General features: G+C 35.9%; 1 protein-coding gene and 1 long non-coding RNA gene across 5 annotated transcripts in view; one reads left to right on the top strand and one right to left on the bottom strand.

Annotated features, from left to right (window-relative positions):
* The window catches only part of LOC147841073 (uncharacterized), a 360,944-nt gene that overhangs the window by 16,448 nt on the left and 319,430 nt on the right, over positions 1-25,066 (bottom strand). The window lies entirely within an intron of this gene.
* vcla (vinculin a) overlaps positions 10,785-25,066 on the top strand; it is a 78,108-nt gene continuing 63,826 nt past the window's right edge. For all 4 annotated transcript variants that reach the window (NM_001442280.1, NM_001442281.1, NM_001442282.1 and 1 more), the window contains 1 exon segment: positions 10,785-11,153. In NM_001442280.1, the coding sequence (NP_001429209.1) occupies positions 10,986-11,153 (168 nt within the window). In that variant the 5' untranslated portion in view covers positions 10,785-10,985.

Here is a 25,066-nt window from a genome sequence, read left to right as displayed (position 1 = left end):
ATGATAAATAAGGGACTATGCCTGAAGGAAAGTGAATGAATGAATGAATTATAAAAAGAATATCAGTGTATAATGCAAACAATAATGACTGCAACCTTGAATGCCCGTTTTCTTTAGAGCTTCTTGATGGAAATGGATGAATATTCTTTCAAAAAAAAAAAAAAAAACGGAATTATAGCCAAAGATGAACGAATTTCAGCTAGATTAACCTGAACACAAAACTTGAAACAATAATGTTAAAACAAAAAATAGTATTAAACGTTTTAAAACTCAGAAAATCACATGCTTTTGTATGTGAAATAACTGTCATGATGCTATTATGATTTTGCAGAAGCATCCTTGAGAAACCACAAGTGTTTACATCAAAATCATAATAAAACGTGACTCCATGGGAGAGAAAATGTGGAAGTAATGAATCACCAAAGACTATATGTAGCCTCAGACGCAGAAACAATATCCTTCCTCTTACCAAGAATACATGATGCTCATGACAAAGAAATTACTTGACCTAAAAAGGAAAGTTTGGTTTACAGACAAATCATGAGCAATGAAGGCAAGGCAAGGCAAGGCAAGTTTATTTATATAGCACATTTCATACACAATGGCAATTCAAAGTGCTTTACATAAACAAGAATAAAAGAAACAAGTAAAATAAAAATAAAAACAAATAATAAAAATGCGTAAAAACAAAACAAAACATAAAAACAGGTAAAATGTGATATAAAAGAATGAAGAAGAAGAGAAAAACATGATAGTGCAATCTGTCGGACACAGCACAGTGCTCATTCAGTAAAGGCACAGCTAAACAGATGTGTTTTTAGTCTTGATTTGAATGTGCCTAATGTTGGAGTACATCTGATCATTTCTGGAAGCTGATTCCAGCAGCGAGGGGCATGGTGGCTGAAAGCTGATTCACCCTGCTTTGACTGAACCCTTGGAACTTCTAGTTAGGTTCTAGTTAGGTTTGTATTCAGAGAGCATATCTGTGATGTATTTAGGTCCTAGGCCATTTAGGGATTTATAGACCAGTAATTATACTTTAAAATCTATTCTGAATGTAACTGGCAGCCAGTGTAAAGACCTGAGGACAGGTGTGATGTGCTCTGATTTTCTGGTTCTGGTTAGAATTCTGGCTGCAGCGTTCTGGATGAGCTGCAACTGTCTGACTGTCTTTTTAGGGAGGCCAGTGAGGAGTCCATTACAGTAATCCACCCTGCTGCTGATAAAAGCATGAACAAGTTTTTCTAAATCTTCACTAGAAACAAAGCATCTGATTCTTGCTATGTTTTTGAGATGATAGTATGCTGATTTACTGACTGCTTTGACATGACTGTTGAAACTCAGATCTGACTCAAGAGTCACACCAAGATTCTTGACCTTATTTTTTGTCGTTTGACCTTTAGTGCCAAGGTATGAATTTACCTTGAGAACCTCATCCCTGTTCCCAAACACAATCATTTCAGTTTTCTCTTTGTTTAACTGAAGAAAGTTTTGGCACATCCAATTGCTCATTTCATCAATGCATTGGCAGAGGGTGTCAATGGGGCTGTAGTCATTAGGCAGTAAGGCTAGGTAGATCTGAGTGTCATCAGCATAGCTGTGGTAGGAGATTTGATTCTTTCTCATTATTTGGCTTAGAGGGAGCATGTAAAGGTTGAACAGCAGAGGTGCCAGAATCGAGCCTTGTGGGACTCCACACGTCATGGGTGTCCACCTCGACCTATGGTCACCTATACTGACATGGTAACCTCTACCTTCAAGGTAAGATCTAAACCATTTGAGGACCGTGCCAGACAGCCCAACCCAGTTTTCCAGCCTATCCAGAAGTATGCTGTGATCGACAGTGTCAAATGCAGCACTGAGATCCAACAATACCAGCACTGTTATTTTACCTGAATCTGTATTTAGGCGTATATCATTGATTATCTTTATAAGGGTGCTCTCTGTACTGTGATGTGCTCTGAAACCAGATTGAAAATTGTCTAAACACCCCCTGAAGTTTAAGAACTTGTTAACCTCGTTAAAAACAACTTTTTCAATGATTTTGCCAATGAAATATATTTAACAAATGCTATGTTAGCACACTGTTTCCAGAAGCAATGACACCTCCTCTATCTCCTTCAGTGGAGCATGCAGTTAAATGTGCCACTACGTACGTCTGTATTATTAAATATTAAAAGAAAAATGTATGCCTATTATCATGCCCCTTCTTGTTTCATTAACATTGCCATTGAATACGAAATATTCATTCCTTAATTTTCTTTTTGGCTTAGTCCTTTTATTAATCAGGGGTCGCCACAGCTGAATGAACCGTCAACTTATCCAGTTATGTTTTATAAGCGAATGCATTTCAAGCTGCAACCCATCACTGGGAAACACCCTCTTGGCGAAATATATGCAACTATTTTTTGCCCTTTTTTCTTTATTCCACATTTTTGGTAATATCAACTTAATAAAATATCACACAAATTCATTATCTTTGATGATATGATTTTATGATAATTTTAGAAAGCATTAAGACAGGGCTATTCAATTGGCGGCCCGCGGGCCGAACCCGGCCCCCGAGGCAGTTTGTTCCGGCCCTCGAAATAGTTTGACCAAGACATCAAAAATAAATTTAGTTTAGTCGAAAAACAGCCGCTGTAGTTATAAAGTGACGTGCGTCTGTTTAATACAGTGCGAGCTGCAGAGGCGCAGAGCTTGAGTCACCATATGTGAGTGGTGCGGACAGCTGAAAGCCTTTGGATGTTTTGTTGGAAATGCCTTTTGTACACTGCACTGTTGTGATACAATAATCATATAGAAATCAATGGGACCAAGAATGCATTGCACTGTAGTTTGATTTTAGCCACACGGGGCGTATCGTTAAGATTATCAGTCGTAAATTAATTAACTCTGAGCGAAAGTTTCGTTAGGAGATTGGAGCTATAATTGAGTAATGTTCCATTACTGTGTTACTTTACTCTGACAACATGATCTGACAACATGATTTCTTCACGCAACATTATTAACGACCTACAGGATCTGATGGATCGCTCTATTTTCGGTATTGTTCAATGTGTGCTTTGTAAGTTTGGCTAAGAACACTATGGAGACAGATAAGACTCAAAAGTAATTCACGCAAAAGACACGATTTACACATGCGTAGCCAAATTCACGTGCATAAAACCAAATTCACGTGCGTAAAATATTTATTTATATTCACAAAAAAATTTCACATGCTCAAAATAAAAATACATTTTCCTAAAATACGTTTCACAAATGCAAAACACCATTTGCAAATGTATAGGAGTGTACAAAAAGTTTTGAATGTTTAAAACTTGCGAGTTCATCCTGAATGAGAATGTGCTAATCCTCTTTCACGTACGACTCCCCCTGGATACGTGTGTGTATTTTTGAGACTTTCCTGCCAGAGGCAGGGTAACTCGTACCTTCGCTCTATTTGCGCAGACTGTTCTCACTTAATGAGAGAATGAGCTCCCAGCGGAAACAGACAGAAACCAAGATGCCAGAGCCTTACATTTCTGTGATGGAAGAAATTGTTTTTAACACGTGGAACAAAAGAGAATAGTTTCAATAGAGATTGATTTTACTGAACTAACAAGACACAAATACAGAAGTAGCAAACACATTGCTTTCAACTTTCATTAATCTGGATGCATGTAAAGCATCAAGAAGTAACTCAAAAGTACCATAACACATTACTTTCCATAAATAGTAACCAAGTAACACAACTAGTTACTTGGGATAACTAGCTGCTGAATGACTGCAAAGGGTTTGTTGTTGGGGAAGATAAAAAGGTCAGTAAGACAATAACCAGGGTCTTAGCACCAATATGGTCCAAGTGGATGAAAGTGCACAAATTCAGGTCTACCTAATACTGCAAACACTTTTAGCCAAAGTGACTTTAAAATGATGACAATAGTTATCAAAATCAACACAAGAATTAAACATGATCTCAGTTAAATTAATGGAAAACACATTTTTCTTCTTTAGTTAATTAGTTGGGTTTTTTTTCTAAATTTTTTCCCCCATACATGGTATATAGAATGAAATGTAAATGCTAGGTCAAAGTAAGTTTTTTTAGTAAAAGTTTTTAAAATAAAATTATGCAAAATATATAAAAAATATTTACAGATGTTTTGGCCACACAGTGGCTCAGTGGTTAACTGTCGCCTCACAGCAAGGTCACTGGTTCAAGTCCCGGCTGGGTAAGTTTGCATGTTCTGCTTGTGTTGGCGTTGGTTTCTACTGGGTGCTCTGGTTTCCCCCACAGTCCAAAGACATGTGGTGTAGGTGAATACATATTGTATGATGTCTATAGACTGATTTCACGCAGCTGCCATTTTTAAAAAAAAGTCGAGGCTGCGGTGGGAAGAAACCTGGAAGTATCGTTGGGAGTTGCATAGGAATCTTATTAGCGAAGAGAAAGTGATACAAATGTATAATTCCGCCTTCCAAGTGACCCGAAATGGCACTAGTTAGCTAACGTTTTCTTTCCCAAACACACGTTTAAGATGCCATTTATCAAAGTCGAGTTAATAAACTGAATTTTTCACTATATTAGACTTGTCACGAAACTGAATTAAAAGAAAAACTGCCAATTTTGCGCTAACCTTTAAGGCACTGTTAATGGTTTTCTTAAAACAGCGCTGATTTGCCATTATGTTCATGTGCCAATCACAGAAATGCTTGTGATTGGCCGGGTAGGTCATCAGTTCACCCACCGCTGTTTACTGAGCACAAACACAGACGAGCCGAGCGATCTGCTCGATGACTCAACTGATCTTCATGGCTGCTTCGCGCTCCAGTCTCTGTGTATCTGTGTTTGCACTGGGTGAAGAGCGGTAAACTGAGAGCAAAAACAAATACACAGAGACTGTAGTGCGAAGCAGCCGTGAAGATCAGTCGAGTCATCCTCGCTCAGCGGAGCTTCAATGCTAGCCGGTTTTAAAACTTCTGTACTGGGACAACACTATTACAGACAACATGAGAGTGTGCTACAGAGGACTGCAGTGTTTTATTGCTCACCGGGTTACATATGCTGAAGCAGGAAAGCGTCCCCAGGATGTTTAACTGGTGCCATGAACTGAAGCCTTGGAGGACACTTGAGCATATTACTCTTACAGAGATTGTAATGTTGTTTAATGCCTAATTTGCTTTAAATTGTTTCAATTAAACTTACTGTATAATATTAAAGTGGTTACAACATTTCTGCATTTTAAAAACTGAGACCCACAGCATGGGTCCTATACTTCGCAGCCTCGCTTTGGTTCTTTAAAATGGCGGCCGCGTGAAATAACGTATGGTTTAGCCTCTTATTTTGACACACAAAATTGTGACTACATCGCTCAGTGGCTGAAACGGAACTATATTTTATTTTTTAGAGATTACATATAGGGGCCTACAGCCGAACCCAACCCCCGAGGCTGTTTGTTCCGGCCCTCCAAATAGTGTGACCAAGACATCAAAAATAAATTTAGTTCAGTCGAAAAACGGCTGCTGTCCGCTTGTTAAGTGTGACGTCACGCGAAGCGGCTTCCGGGTCCAATCGCTCTATTCAACTGAATGGGGAGACTAATAATAAACGTTTACAAAGCGATTTAATGCTTTTGAAAATCACGATTGCAGTATACATGTCCATGTCTAATATCCGATGGCCAGAAAGTGATTAATTTTTTTATAAATTGTACAATTTTTGGTATTTGTTATTCAACAAGCCCAGAGATTGTTGTGTACACTATGACTTTATGTAAAATTAACTTTAATATGTGATAGGAATAAAACGTGATCATAAACGAATGATTTCTCCACTCAAATGAATGGCAGCTTGGACCCGGAAACAGTATTACATACGTCACAAACACGTCACCACTTAACAAGCGGGTAGTTATGAAGTGACGTGCGTCTGTTTAATACAGCGCGAGCTGCAGAGGCGCAGAGTGTGAGTCACCATTGGGTGCGGACACCCAAAAGCATTTTGATATGTTTTGTAGGAAATGCATTTTGTACACTGCACCATCATTAATAGGTATGCAACGATTAGCTGATTTCACTATTAATTGTGCTTTAATTTGTCACAGTTAATGAATTATTAAAGTTATGCCATGTTGCCAACTGTGCGCTAGTTTAAAGTTTCATGTATGTACACCGAGGCTACTACGCACACACACCGGATTAACTATAGCAGCAGCCGTTTCCATATCTTGTCTTTTCCGCTAGCAAGATTGTTTTTTCTGATGTAAGAATGACAATTTGCACGCATAAGCGGAGCAATGCGCTTGCATCTTTCCGGGCGCACGCAGTTGAAAACATCTCACGGTGAGAGTTGTGCCTGGCTTTCAGTGCAATGTAAACAAAAGATATGTTAGACAAGCTATTATTGAAATGATTATGTATGCATGAACGCAGATGACAACAACAGTTAATCTTAATAGCTTATCTAATATAAAGGTTGAATTTACATTAGACGTGATAACCGTGAAACCATGATTATTCTTCAGACTACAGTATATAATTGTACAACCAAAATCTATAATCGTTGCATCACTAATTGTTATGCTCAAAACATAACATATGAATGTGTCTGAATGTAGAAGAAGCCTACTTTAGCAATGCACTACTTTTGTTTTGCGAAATACAACATTTGAATATTTCTAAAAAAAAAAAAAAAAGTCACTTGGACAATGCAGTTTTTTTTTTAAATACAATATATTACCATTTAGAAAAAGCCAACGTGGGTGTCTTTATAAGCACAAATACAGATTATGGGCTCTTATATGCAGTTGTGTTATCACTCATATAGCAAGTCATATCTCTCTGGCCCTTCGTTTGGGATGCTTTTCATGACAAACTAATCGAAGAGCCCTGCATTAAGAAAATAACATTTCATCAAAGCACATAAATACAATCACACAGAAACTTTATTTTTTGTGATCTCAACTTTTAGAACCGTCCACCTTTCTAAATTCTGGAACCATTTAACTTGGTTAGATATGTGGTTTGAATTTAACTTCACTTAATTTTTTATTAAGAAATGTTTTCAGTTCATCAATCATATGAGTCTTTTTTTTTTTTAAAGAAAGTACAAACATTTTAATTTGAAGAGGGCATTTTCACTGTGTTCATTTGGGTAATACTTTAAAGGTTGAACAACTGGTCAAATGTCAAAATACTTGCAATATAAAAAATAGTATGTGTGACGGAAAGGTTTTTATAATTTTTGTGTAATGAGACTCATTTTACATTGGAGGGCGCTGTTGCACAGAACAATGATGGTTTTTTTTCCAAGATATACTTCATTAAAGCTTCATGAACTGTTTAATGAAAAAAATTGTTTAAGTACATGTCTGGATGTTGAATAAGTAATTATCCTGAGACCCAGAAATACTTCATTCCTAATTGATGCTTATGTGACACTGGGGGATGACAAATGACAATTTGAAATCTATTCATGGACATGTGGCTACTGTTTTTACTTTGTCATCTTTAGAGAGGCTTATGGTTCAGTCATTCCATCAATACATATTTAGACCACTCATTAAAAACAGATTATCCACAGTCACTTTTCCAGATATGTATAAACAATTCTGAGTCGTGAAACCCAATGAAGAACATTAGCTTATTGCTTCAATTCTGTTAGAAACAATGCAACAAAATGTTTAATATATATCCTAAATTACATAAACACAAAATATATACCATATACTGATACAACGGGGATCAAAAGTCTGAGACAACTCGTCACCTTGGAATTATAAGGTTCTATTTGCGTTCTGAATGATGTTTAGATATTGAGCTTTAAAGATTTTGCATTCCATAGCAAACAGTATGTGTGTAACATTTGTTTTTTTAAATAACAAGTTTTAAAATATAAACAACTTTTAAATGTAATAATGTAAATAAGTTGTCATTTAATAAGAATTAAAAGATTAAACTCAATTTTAACAAAAATGTCAGATAGAACCTTATAATTCTAAGGTGACGAACAGTAGAAATGCCAGCTACAATAATATTTTGTGGATGACAACTAAAAATCAGAACAGTTTTGGTTCAACTTTATAAACTGTGATTTTTTAAATTTATTTTACTACAACAAAAGTTCTGATATCTGTTTACTTGTTAAACTTGTGTGTGATTGAATGAGTGAGTGTGTTTGTCTGAGAGAAAAAACAATACAATCAAAGCCAATGGAGTGCAAATGCAGCAAATATGGACTAGTCAGCAGCAGGGCTGGATGACATAAAACTGCTGAGCACAGCGTTAGTCACCTTGACTAAAATAGGACCAGTTTGGCACCATTCCATTTCAATACAAAGAGGGTCAACACCAACAAAAGCCTTACAATTATTAATAATGAATAATTAAAAATGTATCCTCAGTAAATAAGTAATAAGATCTTTTCAATTTTCAACACAAACTGTGCTGTTGCAGAATAATGTGCTGTTGTGTACTGCTTGAAATCCTGAGTTTTTGAGAGTTTAAAAGCACAGCCATACCAGGACTTCTCCTGTCAAATCTGGGAACACTGAGAGACTGCAGACCAAGTCCTAGATACGCAAGCAATCAGCATCCCCAAGTGATTCTGCACTTACAAGGTTCAATGGCAGCTGCAACTTATATAATAAACAATTTACCTTATTAGTGTTGCAAGACTCTTCTCTGTGCTCCTCCATCTGAAATCTCTCCTTATTTGGTAGCCTTAGGGTTGCCTTGTGTTTTCTTCCATATTAGCGCTGCATGGTGAATGAAACTAAATCACAATGGAGTCTTACTTGTCTAAAGACCAAGACTGTGAATTATGTATGCGTAATGATAATGCTTAAAAATGTCTGATGTCCTGAACACATTATCAGATGTCTAAATAAAAAATAAGTTTTCAATATGGGGACTTATTATCTTTTTAACAAAATGTTAATTGATATCTCTAAACACATCATCTGAAATGTTATGTTACATTGTAAAAATGTGTTTTTCAATGTTTTCAAAATTCACTCATTTTCTTTTTGGCTTAGTCCCTTTATTAATCTGGGGTCGCCACAGCAGAATGAACCTCCAACTTATCCGGCATATGTTTGACGCAGCGGATGCCCTTCCATTTGCAACCCATCTCATTCACACTCATACACCACGGACAATTCAGCCTACCCCTGTTTTCAAAATGTTATTTATTATTATTTTATATGATAATCAGGCTACAACTGTTTTTTAGATTTACTATTTTAACATTTTCTTTTAAATCAGTTTACTTGATATAAGTTGAGATGACTAGAAAAGTAAAAATAAATTTCTTTTTATAGCATACAACAAATTAGCTTAGTATTTTTATGATGTAGTATCTTAGTATCTTTGTGTTGAACACAAAAGAAGATATTTTGAAAAATGTTGGATACTGGTAACCATAGACATCCATAGTAGAACAAATTATATTGTCAATGGTTATCTGAGGGCGTCACGGTAGCTCAGGGGGTAGCACAATCGCCTCACAGCAAGAAGGTTGCTGGTTCGAACCCTGCTGGGTCAGTTGGTATTTCTGTGTAGAGTTTGCTTGTTCTCCCCGTGTTTGCGTGGGTTTCCTCTGGGTGCTCTGGTTTCCCCCCACCATCCAAATTCATTCCTCTGTGGCGACCCCTGATTTATAAAGGGACTACGCCAAAAAGAAAATGAATGAATGAATGTTTTTCAGCATTAAAAATATTTATCTTGTTTGTGTTCAGCAAAAAATGTTAAAAAATTAAGCTCAAAAAGGTTTGTGACAAATGAAGGGTGAATAAATAATGACACAATTTTCAGTTTTGCTTGAACTATCTCTTTAAGTGTCCAGCGGTTAACCTCAAAATATGAATTTCTACAGTGCCTTGTTTATGCTTATTTGTATTTCTTTGTAAACTTCATTTTAATTTCAATGTATTATGTAGTTTTATATGGTCACTAAACTAAACTAACAAAACTGAAACCATAAAACCAACAGAATTTACACACTTTAATTAAAAGAAATAAGACTATTTTTTTGAGTACTTAATCAGGATGTTATAATTATATCTTGCCATAAGAGAAATAAATAAATTTCAAAATGCATTTAAAATAAAGTATTCTAAGATATATATTTCGTGGTATGGTATTTTATTACTTGTGATCAAATGCATTCAGCATAATGTAGTTTACACTTTGATGTGTACAGTATATATATATATATATATATATATATATATATATATATATATATATATATATATATATATATATATATATATATGCAAGGTCTATAGAATATTTACAATATATAGGGGTTATGTGTGCAAAAAATAATCAAGATTTTAGGTTATTAGAGAGACATTTAGGAGGCACATTAACTTCTGGTTCTTGTAAGTGGGTGTTGTTTAATAGCATCTTCATCCAAAACTAAGACGAACTGTCCACCCACACATTTCACTGTCACACAGAAATGATCACATGAAAAATAAAACAGCAGCAGATGATCTGAATTAGACGCTGCAGCCTAAATATAGAAATGGTCTGTTGTTTCAGTAACACAATTACCTTTCATTAAGTCAATTATAATTCACGGAATCCTCACTTTGGCATTCCAGCCCGACGCTTTCCCTTTTTGGCCACCGACTGCATGACGTAGCCAGGGAAGCTCTTATCACAGGTAGGGTGGGGCGGAGGAGAGTGGAAACAGCGTCAGCGCGGACCAATCAGATGCTCTGCTTGACGTGAAACCTTTGCGCGGATTGGTTGACGAGCGCTGGCTCTTTTAAGCCGTGCTGTGGTTTGCACTCACCGGGCGCCGTGCTTTGGTTTCTCCACTGAAGGCGTCAGTCGCTGAGGAGGCGTTCAGGGATTTCTCTCGTTGCATGAGTGGAGCAAACCCGGGAATAGAGGTCTGGTTCGTGGTGCCCTTGGAAGAAATAACGGGGAAAGCGCTGGACAGAGCCGAACACGTGCCTTTTTCTCACTTGTGCTGAGGATATTAAGATTTCAGGATGCCAGTTTTCCATACCAAGACGATAGAGAGTATCCTTGAGCCGGTGGCTCAGCAGATTTCACACTTGGTTATCATGCACGAGGAGGGAGAAGTTGATGGGAAAGCGATCCCAGATCTCACCAGCCCAGTGGCGGCAGTGCAAGCGGCTGTCAGCAACCTTGTGCGGGTGAGAGAAAGAGAGAGAGAGTCCTGTCATCCATACAGCATCTTTTGCTTCTGCTGTCTTTATCAGAGCACACTCAGTTTTGATAAAACGTCTACATTTATAAAACACCATGGTAACCATAGCTTCTGCCCTCATACCACGGTTATTGGTACAACTGTATAGCTAATAGCTAGTATAAAACTTTCTGTCATTTAAGTTTACTGTTAAAATGCTTTATTTTAGTAACAATTGTGCTCTGGTATTTTACTGGAAATTACTATTATTGTTTATTATACTACTTTGTTTTAGACTGGTCCTTTGCTGAGTGTTGCTTTTGGAATTGAAAATGACAAACATACTGATTTGGCTGATAATTAGCTCCATCAATGAGATGATGGTTTGGTGTAAACAGATGCTCTTGAAGGCTCAGTGAGGAGACATGAGGATTAGAGCAGGTGTCGTGAGTTTTCAGTTTTGAAGATTTTTCTTTTAAAACATTTCTCTACAAGTGTTAAAGCATTTTATTGAAAACAGAAATGTTTTGGTTGGGTTACAAAGGGTTGAATGCAGCATCTTTGGAATGAAATGAAAGTTGACAGCACTAAGGATGTGCAGAAAGGTTCTTTAGCGTATCAAAATGACCTTAACACCAAGTATAATGATTATTTCAATAACTGTTTACTGAATGGCTCTTTAGGAAACCAAAAACAGGGAAAACAGCCTTTTTATTTATAGTTAGATGACCTGTAAACTTGTCTGTTGCCTAATTTTCTCTAAATGCATCTGATATTGGAGTGATTACAGTATTTTGAAGCTGTGAACCAGCAGGAAGCAATGATGTTTGCATCATTGAACTTAGTGGTACACATGAAGTGCAGGCTTTAATCGTCTGTGAACAAGGAGTTCATCTGTTTAGAAAAGTACTTTAAGTTCTGGTGTTGTTTCCAGGAAACGTCAGAAACAGAATCATCAATCCCAGAAACTTCAAGAGTATTGTACCATTATTTTCCCAGTGTACCCACAGCAACCAGACTTAATCTTGCTGGTATGTTCTCTTTCCTCTCTGGTCTCAATAAGTGAGTTTCTGAAGCCTAATTGAACCAGTTCATTTAAATGCATGATGCTGTTGAAACGCAAAATCTTACAGAGCAGCGCAGAATAGAATATCTAAGATTATTACTTTAAGTTACTTACAATTTAAAAAGCAGAATAAAATAGTACACAGAAAAGTATTTTTCAGATGGATGAAGGCATTAAACATTACAAGTTAAGAGAGCAGAATGCATTTCACCACTGCAGATCATCATTTTGTTAAAACTGAAAACTTAAAAGTTGTTTCCATGTATTTGTCCATTAAGTATTAGCCTATGTGTTCTTATTTGTCTTTAACAAGGTTTATTTACTCCCAACTGCCATTAAGTCAAGTAACGCGAGTAGAATCCTTCTTATGTACGTGAGGAAGTCACAAATAGAGAGTGAGCATTTTGTGCTGGGAATAAATAGGCCTTCTAGCCCGAGAAGTAACTCTGTCTCACAGCTCATGACGGGATGAGGGTGTTTCATACCCAGAGTAAGTGACTCCCTGCTGGTTTGAGGAAGTCTAGGGTGTCAGCGTCTTCGATGAAGACACACCCTTGAGCCCCCCATCGAGCGCCCGTTTCGCACCCCTCATCAGTGGCACCTGTTACTGCTGAAGTGTCCAGCACATCAGCCAAGCCTCGAAATCAAGGCTTTATATCTGTTCTCACTCTAAGGAACGTTCTGTATCTTGGAGACTGATCTATGTTTAGATTGTCAACATTCTCTTGGTAGCTTTGGGGTTGTGTAGAAATGAATTAATCGGCTAATAAGAGTAAAATGAGAAGATAACACAAATAAAAATGGAGAAGATAACACAAATAAATGACTCTCACAGTCCCTAGTTCAAGTGTGGAATATAAGGCCAAGGCATAGATACAACCCAGAACCATATTTGGTCTTGTTAACTTAAATTCATTTTAGGCGTGGAAAAACTGTATTGAAGCCAGTGAGGAATGGACAGTTAGATCTGGACCTTTTGAGTTCATTTATATTTCTGAATGCTTTCATGGATCTTAACAGAGAACACAGCAGGGGTCTGGCATGAGGGGGAGTCTCCATGTCTGTCTGTATGTCTGTCTGTTTCCCTGGCCAAGTCTGACACATTGCATTGGAAGAGCGCCATTGGCATACCGTTCATGTGTGTTTGTAAATGTGCTATATCAACCATGTTTCCACCTGGTATTAGCATGCATCCATTTTCATCTCTTATTTCACCAAGACCCTTTTCTCTTATGTTTACTTATCCTTATCTTATACTGCTGATGAGTGAGTGGGAGTTTAAGTCAATGGATATGAATGACAGCTATGATTGTAATCTGTGTGTATTGGTACAACTGGTTTTGGTCTGCTTTCACACAACATGTCTCATAAATATCATGCTTATTCAGTAGTTTGGTCAACTTTGTTTGCATTAAAAACTATCCTAAAAGTGAATGTACGCCACTATAAATTGTAATTATAATGGTGCATTCACACGGGGCTTCAGCGTCAAAGCTTGACAAAGGGCGTGTCTGAAGTTGGGGCTAACGCGATTGTCATAGCAGCGTCTGCCAATGAAATTAGTTAGCAATAGGTTACTGTCTGAGCTAGTGTATTTGCATACAGCCATCTGATTAGCTGACGCTTCTGTCAGCGATTGAAAAGTCCCAACTTCTGCAGCGAGCAATGCCACTGAAGTGGCACCGACGGATCCACAATGCAGTTCGGCAATGCCTGACGTCATTCATTCAAAGTGAATGGGAAGCATTGACGCTGACGCCCCGTGTGAATGGGGCGTTAGGGATGCTCTGATTGATCAGCCGAAGATAGGTTTCGACCGATAATCACTTTTCATGAATCAATCAGTACTCGCCAATCTGGCCGACCTCATGAACCAATCGCAGGTGTTTGTTTATGAGTTTACAAGCAGAGGTAGATGCACGTGCACTCCCATATATACATAGCCTACAGCTGCCACAAAACTTGAGGAGGTAAATGAAGTATAGTGCGTGAGGAATTGATGCGCTTGCATCACAACAGCTAAATTATATACAGATGCGGTGCGACCTGTTTATACAGTCAATTGCCATGACTTGCGTGAGTGATGTTCTTGCAGCCAATGCATATCCAGTGTTTTGAGCTGCTGTGATGCGAGTGGAGAGATCGCCCCTGTCTAGTGTCTCATTCAGTGTCTCATTCAACTTGTGATCTCTCCCGCATGCTCTGCAAGTCTCCCACATATTCATACCGGCTCCATGATCCCCCAAAATTTGTTAAAATACCCAGAAATCATAGCAATGCAAGTGAGCAAGATAGCAGATCGTGATGAAGCATTAGAATCGGTACTCTGTATCGGCCGATCCCCATGACAAGTAATTAGACATGGGACGATAACCATTTTCAAGGTATACCGCGGTTTGGAAAAGTCAAGGTTTTAAAAACGCCAAACTTTTCTGTAATACCGTTCCTAAGTTATGTGCAAGATTTTTATTTACATTTTTTTGTTTTTTAGGACAACAGTATCTCCAGCAGAAAAATATCCAAAGATGCCCATTTTAAATAGTAAAGAAACCAGTGTTTTTGAAACAAATGAAGACAGCAGAAGTCAATTCATCTTTTGAATTATTTAGCCTGACATGTTTACTGTTCTAAACTATTATAAATCCAAATATATTATAAATAAAAAAATAAAAAATATTGTTTTCAAAGGGGAAAGAAATTTTTGTTTTTTATCCAAACATTTAAAAAGAATATATTTAAGAGAAGTAAGCACAATATCGTGAAACTGTGATATTTTTATCCAAGGTTATCATACCGTCAGAATCTTATACTGACCCATGCCTGCAAGGCATCGGTACTTGGAATTTAATTAAAGCTTCATTTGCTGTCAAGTTTGTTTTTTATAGATCACAAACTTTCCACTCAATTTTGTGCATATGCCACATTTTTATATGAGCTATTCTTTTGTGGCTGTTTGAATGCATCAAATCTCATGCATTTATAAAGTACCAAAGCATTTCAAATCAAATGTGTTACTTATTACCTTTAGATGTGGTCAAAAGTGGGTCTAAACATCAACCAAATGATTTTTTTATTTTTTTTTTACTTGTGTTTGATATTTGTGTTCAGATTGACAACAATGTCTTAATTCCACGTTACCCTTGGATTCACTTTAAAGACGGCTGTAGAAATGCTGCTGTTTTCTTAACATAACAGTCAACAGCAAGTTGTGGTAAATGATATGACCCAAAGCCAAATTCTAGTACATTAGGTGAATGTTTTCCTCTTTAGCACATAAAACTTCTTTAAAGTATTGTGTGAGAGGAGGTGATGCCCTGTGAAATGTGTTAACCTGAAGTTAATCCCAGTCATTCGTACAGAATGATCACAATGTCAGAGTAAGACTCAAACTGATGACACAAGCATAAAGTTGTTTGCAGTTTGCTTCCCCCAGCTCCCATAATCCCTCAAGTACTTTAAACAGATATATTTTCTTTTAAGCAAGGCTCCATTGTGACTTCTTCACAATTGAAATCCAGCCTTGAGTTGAGAGAATATACTTTGAGTGGCATGAGCATTTGCAGTAATGCCTCACATTAATATATGAACTATAATGCTCTGCACAAAGTAATACTCATTACTAATGGTATTTAAATAAATTTTTCAATTGCTATATCTGAAAAGTAATTGATCTGTTGTATAAAAATGTAATAATTTGACTGAAATTCCTATAAATTTAAACACGGCAATATAAATTACACTCTTGCTTTAATCTGAGTCAAATCTGGTCTTTTTTAGCTTTAAAAATTGTAATGCTAAAGCATTTTAATAACAAACATAATTTTTTAAATTTACAAACAGAATTACTCTGCAAAAATAAGAAAAGTTAAATATTATTTGACACCATCGACACCATGTATTTCATGTATACCATATATTTTTAATTTGATGAATTTCTTTCTTAATATATTGCTTCTTAAATTTGTGCAATTTTCTGACAACTGTAACCGTCTTTAGTAACCTTTTAAATGTAACCTTAGTCTGCATGCATAATAGATTTATATAACAAAAATACAATTGTTCTACTTTTCTAAATTGATTTACAGAACTTTTGAATTTATTATTTTAAGGAAAGTACATCTGTAGACGGAAAGTAACTGTAAATAATGACCTAAATTATCAGTAATCTCTTACCTTTTCAGTGGATAAGTAATTTAGTTACAGCAACTAGTTAATATGTGACTAAGTACACCTAACATTGACTGCTTTTTAATGGGAGCTGATATAATTCTAGCTAAAAGTAGGCCTGTTATGATAAATCTTTTTTTGCTTGTGCTGTATGTTGTTACAGAAATTAATCCAATAATGAATATTATCATCATTTTTAGCCAATTTTGCCACTGATTACATTATTAAACAACAGCATATAATGCAAATAGGAACACATTTAAGGGACTATATATCAATATATCGACATTCGACATATTGCACAACCATGCTCATGATGACCTTGATAATTTTATCATGTTTACAATAATTAATGTCACCAACATATTATCCAATTTCTGTCAGAGGAGTCAGCAAACTCGGATAACTCCTTTAGAAATAATGCTTAGGCTACAGACAGCTGAGGAAAATTTTAAATGGTTTGTAAGAAGTTGTCCTACTGATTCCTGCTTCAAAGCTGCAACCAACTTCCATAAATGCTACATCACATCACTAGCGTCAAAGTTTGTTTTAGGAGATTTATTTTTTAACATCAAATTACTGAATTTAAATAACCTTATGAATGAAAAGTTGTTGTCCCTTACAAGTGTTCATGTGCTTCTTTGCATTATTATACAGTTGTATAGTCATTATATATTTAGTGGAACAAAGTGCTGTTAAAATAACAATAATAACACTAATACGAATAATTTCTGTGACAATATATCGCATAAGTGGCCTATATTGCATTTAATGATAATTGTTTCTATTTTAATATATTTTATAATATAATTTAATTAAATGTAACTTAATAATAAGTAATGTTATTAAATGTGGGTAAAAAAATATTCCAAGCATAATAGAAACATTTATGCAAAAGTAAATATAGCTAAATCTGATCTGTAGTTCTAAAAATATACAAGTGCTGAAAATGTTGTTACATTTTTAATAATTAAAACTGTTTTGCTGACAAATGGGTAATATTAAGTTAAGGAAGGTTAAAAATTGCAACAATAATTTATTGTTATTTCGAGATGGCACTGTGATCCTTAAATGTTATAAATAATAGAGTCTTTAAATGTCATCAAATGATTCTCGTCGTAAATATGCCTGCACTTGCTAAAATGAAATTAATTTATTTTACGTAGTATTTACTTTCTCAGTTACTTAAATGATAAAAAGTAATCAGATAAATTCTATATATTAAATGGCTGGTTAATCAGACAATTGACAGAACACAAGTATTGTTATTATTGTTAGACCGCTAACTAAAAATCGCTTTTTATTTACAAAAAGACTGCAAATAAAAATGGTCTTGAGTGTGTTTTGTAGAATTACATGTTTTCTTTGTTCTCCTGTCACACATATGTCTGTTTTGACATGATTTGCGAACTGTTTCATCAAGCACAAGTTCTCTAAGTCCAGTCACTTCAGTGGTGTTTGCCCAAATTGTCTGAATTTTGCTTAATGATATGTGACAGACAGGAGCAGAGCAGCTGCTGACCCTGACTACTCTCATGGAATCCATTATCACAGCACTAATGCACCTGAGATCAAACAGCCTTTTAGTCCAGCTACAACTGCTATAAGCACTCTGCATTAATTATGCATCAAAAGTACACAATCGATGTATTGCTGCCTCCAGAGCTCGCCTTTTTCCTACCCATTTGCTTCGTTCGACACCACAAAAACTGCCAAATGTGTGTTCGAGGGGCCTTTTATGAAGTCGAACCTTTTATGGATCCACTGGTGTGTGTGCAGACTTTCCCTTTAAAGGAGTTGCGAGTCTTTGCGGAGCTTTTGGGAATCAATGAAAGATACTTCTGAGTGGTAAACAGCCAAGAGATGACAGAGTGCTGTGACAGAGCAGGAGGGTTGTTATATAAACAGCCATCATTAAGAGAGAATGCAGTCGCACCCGCTCTGCCTGCGGATGACGGAAAGGCATGTACTGTATATTGCAGGTGCCGTCACATTTTCACACACACAAACTCCTCTCTGAGTATCCAGTGCAGGCCTCATGCTCAAGTGAACATTGGAGGAATGACAATCGGGTCAGATGTCAAATATCAGTGTGGTTTAGTTTGAGCCAGTGTCATAAACACAACATGCAATGATCGACTTTAAGAAACACGTGAATGAACAGGTGGATTTTATGAATGCCAAACTGAAGGTTCTTTAACTACATGTCACTACGCTGTAAATGAAAAATACATTTATATCATGGTAAGAAAAAAAAGTTAAGATGGCGAAGTAAAGTTTCCATAACTACACAGACAGAATAGATTGTGCAGTGCCTATACCTATCAAGGCCTGTTTGCACTAAGAACAAAAATGGCAATTATAGTATGTTAGTGTCCACACAAATAGATAATAATATGTGTTCATGTGTGAAGATAATGTAAAGTTCCTCTTGCAGCTTTAAATTAAAGAGTGGTCTGGCAGGTTGAAGTTGAGACAGGTGCAAACAACAATGTAATGCAGGGGTCTCGAACTCAAATTGGCAGGGGGCCATTCTAGTGACTGACAATTTATAGGAGGGCCATTTTAACATTCAGGCACAAGAAAAAAAAGTGGCGTAATTAGTTCATCTTAGGACACAGACATAATGTTTATAATTCAAGCATTACCTGTCACAAATCAACAGATCAGCACATTTTTTAGCAAGTGGCTATATGTGTCGGTACAACAAGGATAGTGATTCAAAAACATGTTTTGGGGGGCCGAATCTCGTTTATTGTTTGTCATCACTTGTGGGCCGGTGGAAGAAGGAGGGCAGGATGTAAAGAGTAATCCAAAAAGGATAAAAACAATAGAATGGCTGAGGTCAGGGCAGGTGGCAAACAAACATAAAACAAAATAAAAAAATCTCCACGAATAAAAACAAAGAAACAAGAAACATGGGTGAAGATTAGTTAACTGGCTCAGCTGTGAGATGCGGAGCATGATGGGAGGTGTAGTCTGGGTGAATGGCTGGTTGCAGGGCCGGATTAACCAATGGACATTATGGGCACAGGCCCTGGTGCACTTAGAGCCCCTGTAAGGGGAGAAAAAATGGTGATTTTGGAGTGTCTATTAAAGGCTCGTACACACCGGGACGCTTTTCGTTTGCGTTTATCGTCAGCGTTTTACGAGACGTTTTTTCCAAATCATATGCATTACATGTTTGTAGAAGTTATACATTAAAAATTCCCTTAAATGTAAGATTTGGGTACTGCTTCAGTGAACTTAAACAAGTATATTAAAATCTATTAATTTTCACTAGTTTATTAATATTTTTTTTCAAAGTGTGCTTAAATGCTTTAAAAACAAGTAAAATTTTTGTAGATTAGAAATATATGTACTGTATTTCATTTTATTTTAATGCGGGCAATACATTATAGATCAACTTTATTTAAAAAAATATTACTTATTTTCTAATTCAACTATAGTGGTGCAGCTAGGTAGAGAGCTTACCAGGACATTGTGCCCTGGGGCGTCTGAACTCTTAATCCAGGCCTGGCTGGTTAAGTTTTTATGTAGGTGGAGTACCAATGTTAATGACCATCAGATGTGTGCTTCAGTTATGATCTGTCAGTATAATGTCAAATTTTGATTGTCTGTCACCACTTTTAGTATTGTGATATTTGTCCTATGTTTTTTAATGTAATTATTGTGTAGACTTCTTTTAGTTATATAGATATTTTTGTATTTAAAAGAATAGAATACATATTTACTAATGTAACCTATTATTACTGTATAAATGTGGATATTTAGCAACCCAGTCCCAGACCTTTATTTTTTCAACACAGAACGATCTGTTGTAATAGCATAGAATCCTCCTGAATTTTTAATAACAATGACAAAAGAATAAAATAAAGCATTTTTCACTTTTGCAGCATGAAAGGGTTCTGTGTCAGCAGATGATTTTGTACATTCAACATCTGGCTATTATTCATTCATTAATTTTTTTTCAGCTTAGTCCCTTTATTAATCTGGGGTTACCACAGTGGAATGAACCGCCAACTTATCCAGCAAATGAATTACACAGCGGATGCCCTTCCATCTGCAACCCATCACTGGAAAACACCCATACACACAATCACACAAATAAACTACGTCCAGTTTAGCTTGCCCAATTCACCCATAGCACTAGTCTTTGGACTGTGGGGTAAACTGGAAAACCCGGAGGAAACCCACATGAACATGGGGAGAACATGCAAACTTCACACAGAAATGCCAACTGACCCAGCCGAGGCTCGAGCCAGCGGCCTTCTTGCTGTGATGCGATCGTGCAACCCATTGCGCCAATGTGTCACCCCACAGTACATTATTTCCAGAGATATACTGTGATGATTAAAAAGCCCCCAAAGCACTGCTCTTTTTTTGTAAATGCATGATCAAAATAAATGTCAATGTTTTCTGTTTTTATCTTTTTGGTTTAGTTAACCAATTAGGTTTGTATTGTAGCATTTTTTTAAATTCTTTTGCAGAAATTAGGTTGATTCAACTTGTTTTTTTTTTATAGGATAGTTATTAGGGCTGTGCAATTTGGGGGAAATATCTGGTGAATTTAATTTAATTAAATTTTTGTTTTTACAGATATTCCAATTTAATTTGCCATTTAATTTTGTAGTCAAACTTCTGCTCAATAACCTTTATTGTAGCTTCTTACTAGTGTTACTAGAGCTGAAAAGATGTTAACTTACTTTATTTATTCAAATGCACAGTAATTATTCAAATTTTTCTTTAGAGCAAAGAGTAAACACAGATAAAATGACCTTACCTTTCTGTAAACAAGTTGAACTTTAATTAGGGAGATAGTATAGCTTGTTATAAAAACAACAAAAAAAAAAATAATAAAAATACAGAACACCCAGCAAACTAACACGGCTGAAACAACTCTCAAACTTTCCTACTACATTTAGTGTCACTGTAATTACTTTTAGTTGACTTTTTAGCAAGACACTCATATAGCTGCCTGTGGTGCTTTTTTACGTGCTAGATGTATTTTCTTGTGCTGTGGCAACAATTCTGCAACAGCTCTTAGAAATTACCTGTTTTTGTTCAGCGTATTCCTATATTACTGATGCCCTGTTTTTCTTTGATATTAATTAGTCTATTAATGCTTCTGTAGCAGCAAATGCCATCCCACTCATCCGCACGTTCCTGTTTGTTTGGTTTTTTGTTTTTCATTGTGAGCATTCTGCATAGTTCAGTTGCGCAATTCTGATTGGGCAGAACTCGATCAGGTGGCTAGTAAAACAAAAAATCACACACAGCTGCAGTAATAGTTCTGGGCAGAAGAAATTAAATAATACTTATATATTTCATATCACAGCCTCTTGGAATAAGCTAATTGCAATGTTTCAAATCCTGATTTCGATACGATTCCCATTAATCACACAGCCCTAATAGTCATGCAAGAATCATCACTTTCTTAGAAATCAGTTGTCCTCATCTTAAGTTGCGGTGCAAGAAGCAATAGAAAATGTTCTTAATATAATTGTGTGTTAAATGCACATTTTGTACACTTGTCGTCTGTTTTTTATTTGTTTGTTTATTTTAAATTGTTTTACATAATGTGCCAACAAAACAATAAAAAACAAAAACAAAGGGAAAAAAACAACAAGTGAGGGACTTGTAACATAATTAAAGCAAAATTGTAAATTAACATCAGAGTAAATTCAGTCATTACTGTGAAAGTAATAGTACACAATTGAGTTTTGAGGAAATACACAGAGGGTTGACATGCAATTTAAAATTGCAGATAAGATTTAGGCTCCAGGGAACAAATTCTCTCCATGTATTACATGAAACAATTCACCCGACCAAGCTTTGAAACGGAGATTCTGTTGCCTGCTTTGTATTTATTTTTTACTTTTTTGTATTATATTTAGAGCCTCTGGTGCTTGTAAACCCCAGAGTAAGGTGGCAGTTACCACCCTTGCTTCTTGCCCCTCAGTTGGCCTTGCAGACCATGACACCAAGCTAAGAATAACCATGTGGAATGTGGCTGAAGGTCCAGTATCTCAAGAGATGTGTGAGGTGAAGGATTCACTGAGATGTGCATTTCAATATTCTGTATCAGACACTTGTTAATAGATATAGTGAAGAAATAAATGCAGTTGATCAACCAACCACATGACATTTTACCAGATGGATGTGTTTTGAACGAGTATCTTTATCTGGAAATGGAATGAAGACTTCATTCTGATGAATCTACCAAACAAACAGGGTGTGCAGCATTTTTTAGTCAGTCTGTTGAAAGCAGCATGAACAGAGCTGATGTTTGTGACTGGCTGCTGTGTGCGCAGATCTGTGTTCCCACTTTAGCACAGCAGTTAACCCAGTTAGCTGTATTTATGAGTCCCACTAAAACGCAACGCACTACAAAAGCACCGTCCTCCATTCACAACTTGCACATACCAATGCGATCAATGGTCCTTAGCAAGTCATCGGCCGTGAATCAATGCGCTCTATTATTTACTATTTACAGTTTGTCTGTTTGACCTGGTTTTCATCTTATTGTGTTATTTTACTCTATTTTCACCTCTCCAATCAAATGAACACTGTAAATGCAATTCACGAGAGCTTGAGAATCTTCAAATATGATTCAGAAACAGAGAATAGACAAATGAATGCGACTGCCTCAGTGTAATTACATCATTGGAAAAAAAGAGCAGGAGGGAAGTGAGCATGTGCTGGGTAGAGATAACAAACATCTCTCTGTTGGGCTGCTATCTCTGCATTAGTGGACTCTAAAGAAGGACACTGTAATGTCATTCCTGATGTCCAGTGAAAGGGCAACCACACCACGTGGACATGTGTGCTCTTATATCTTGTCACCTCCAGGGGTCATGATTTAAAATTCTAAATGGTTTTGCTGTAATTGTATTATTCATATTTGTTTGAATATACATTTGTTTTAAAAAATTAATTAATGATAGGTTTGGGATAAAACAATCTCTGTGAGGGAAGATGATCAGTAAATTGTTAATTCGTTCATTTTCCTTCAACTTAATCCCCGATTTATCAGGGGTTGCCACAGTGGAATGAACCACCAACTACACTGGCATGTGTTATTATGCAGGAGCATAAACCCAGTGTCGGTAAATTAATTAAATAATATTCTGAATCAACTTTTAAAATGGAGCATTTGAACTGATATATGGAAATTACTTGAATATGCAAAAAATGCATGAATTCGCAAAATATTTTTAATTATAAAATGTCTTTAAATCATAAAATGATAGCAAGAAAGCAGTTTTTACCACAATTATTTTAAGGGGGAACCTATTTGACCCCTTTTTTAAGATTTAAGAAAAGTCTGTGTCTGTAAAGTTTCAGCTCAAAACAGCCATTAAATTATTTATTATAGCTTTCAGAATATTAGAATTTTCTGCACTGAACACAGTGTAGCTGTTTTTATTGCCTGTGCGTTTAATGCTGGTTTCCCCCACCCACAGTTCTCCAGTCTCCGGCTGTGTCAGATAAACAGCACAGTGACAGACATGAAGGAAGCAGATCTCACATAACCTTTGTGAGAAATACTACTATACCCAATGATTATTTGTTGTATTTATTGTAGAGTTAATTCAAGCCTTTCTGCAACGATGAGTCACACACAATGTTGTTACAAAGTTCAAACACAGCGGGTACCCACAGCGCACGCGTTTAACTTTGCATGACAAATGTGATAGGATACATGTTAATATCTACTGCTGTATGGATCTCCGTTATGTTAATGTACAAAATGAACTTTATTTAACGTCCACAAACCGTGATAAAAGCATCCTCTTTTATAATTGTACTGACATGCGGCTCTGGTGATAAAGTAAACATGGTAAAATCTGTAATTCATTACAAACATGCACTGATTTAAAAAAGTTTTAAACTTGGAAAACTCACTCTTGATCACATTTGATGGTGACTGATGCACACATCGTGTCTTGTCGATATGATTATATGCGTTACTACGGAGACACGTTAATTTGCAGCTGTCAGTCAATTAGGTGGGCAGGGAAACCACACTTCTATATGCCATGTTGTAGTGTGCCTCAAAGTCACTTGGGATTTGTTTTTTATTTTAATGTCATGAAAATAAAAAGAAACTTAATGTCCTTATATAACTCCAATATGAAAGTGGACACATTATACCTAAACATGGTTTTGTCCAAACAGCTTACAAAAGATGATTTTCATCATAGGTGGCCTATGATATAAAATGTCCCATTTTTTATAATTAGAAATCCAATGCATAATATGATTATATATAATATCTTATATATAATACCTATATACATATATTATAAAATAACAATATTATATATATATATATATATATATATATATATATATATATATATATATATATATATATATATATATATATATATATGTATATGTATAAAACATCATTTTAGAGTTATTCACATTGATTTAAAGAGTTTTTTATTTTTTATTATTTTGTATTAGTTGTGCTGTGGTGGCTGATTATGCTTTGTTTGTATATTATTGTTGTTGTTTTAATCCACCAAAAATGTTTCGCCAAAGATTATTTATATTCTAGTTTTGTTTATCATATCATCTTTCGTTTGTTTTTCTTTATTGCTCTCCGTTGTTTTGTTAAAGTATGTTTAAGTTTTTTTCAAAGAATATTTATATTTAATCCTGTTTTCATTTAGATT

This window comes from Danio rerio, chromosome 13 (genome assembly GCF_052040795.2).
Source record: "Danio rerio strain M-AB ecotype USA chromosome 13, GRCz13ab, whole genome shotgun sequence".
Lineage (NCBI taxonomy): Eukaryota > Metazoa > Chordata > Actinopteri > Cypriniformes > Danionidae > Danio > Danio rerio.
This window is presented reverse-complemented; position numbering and strand designations above follow the sequence as displayed.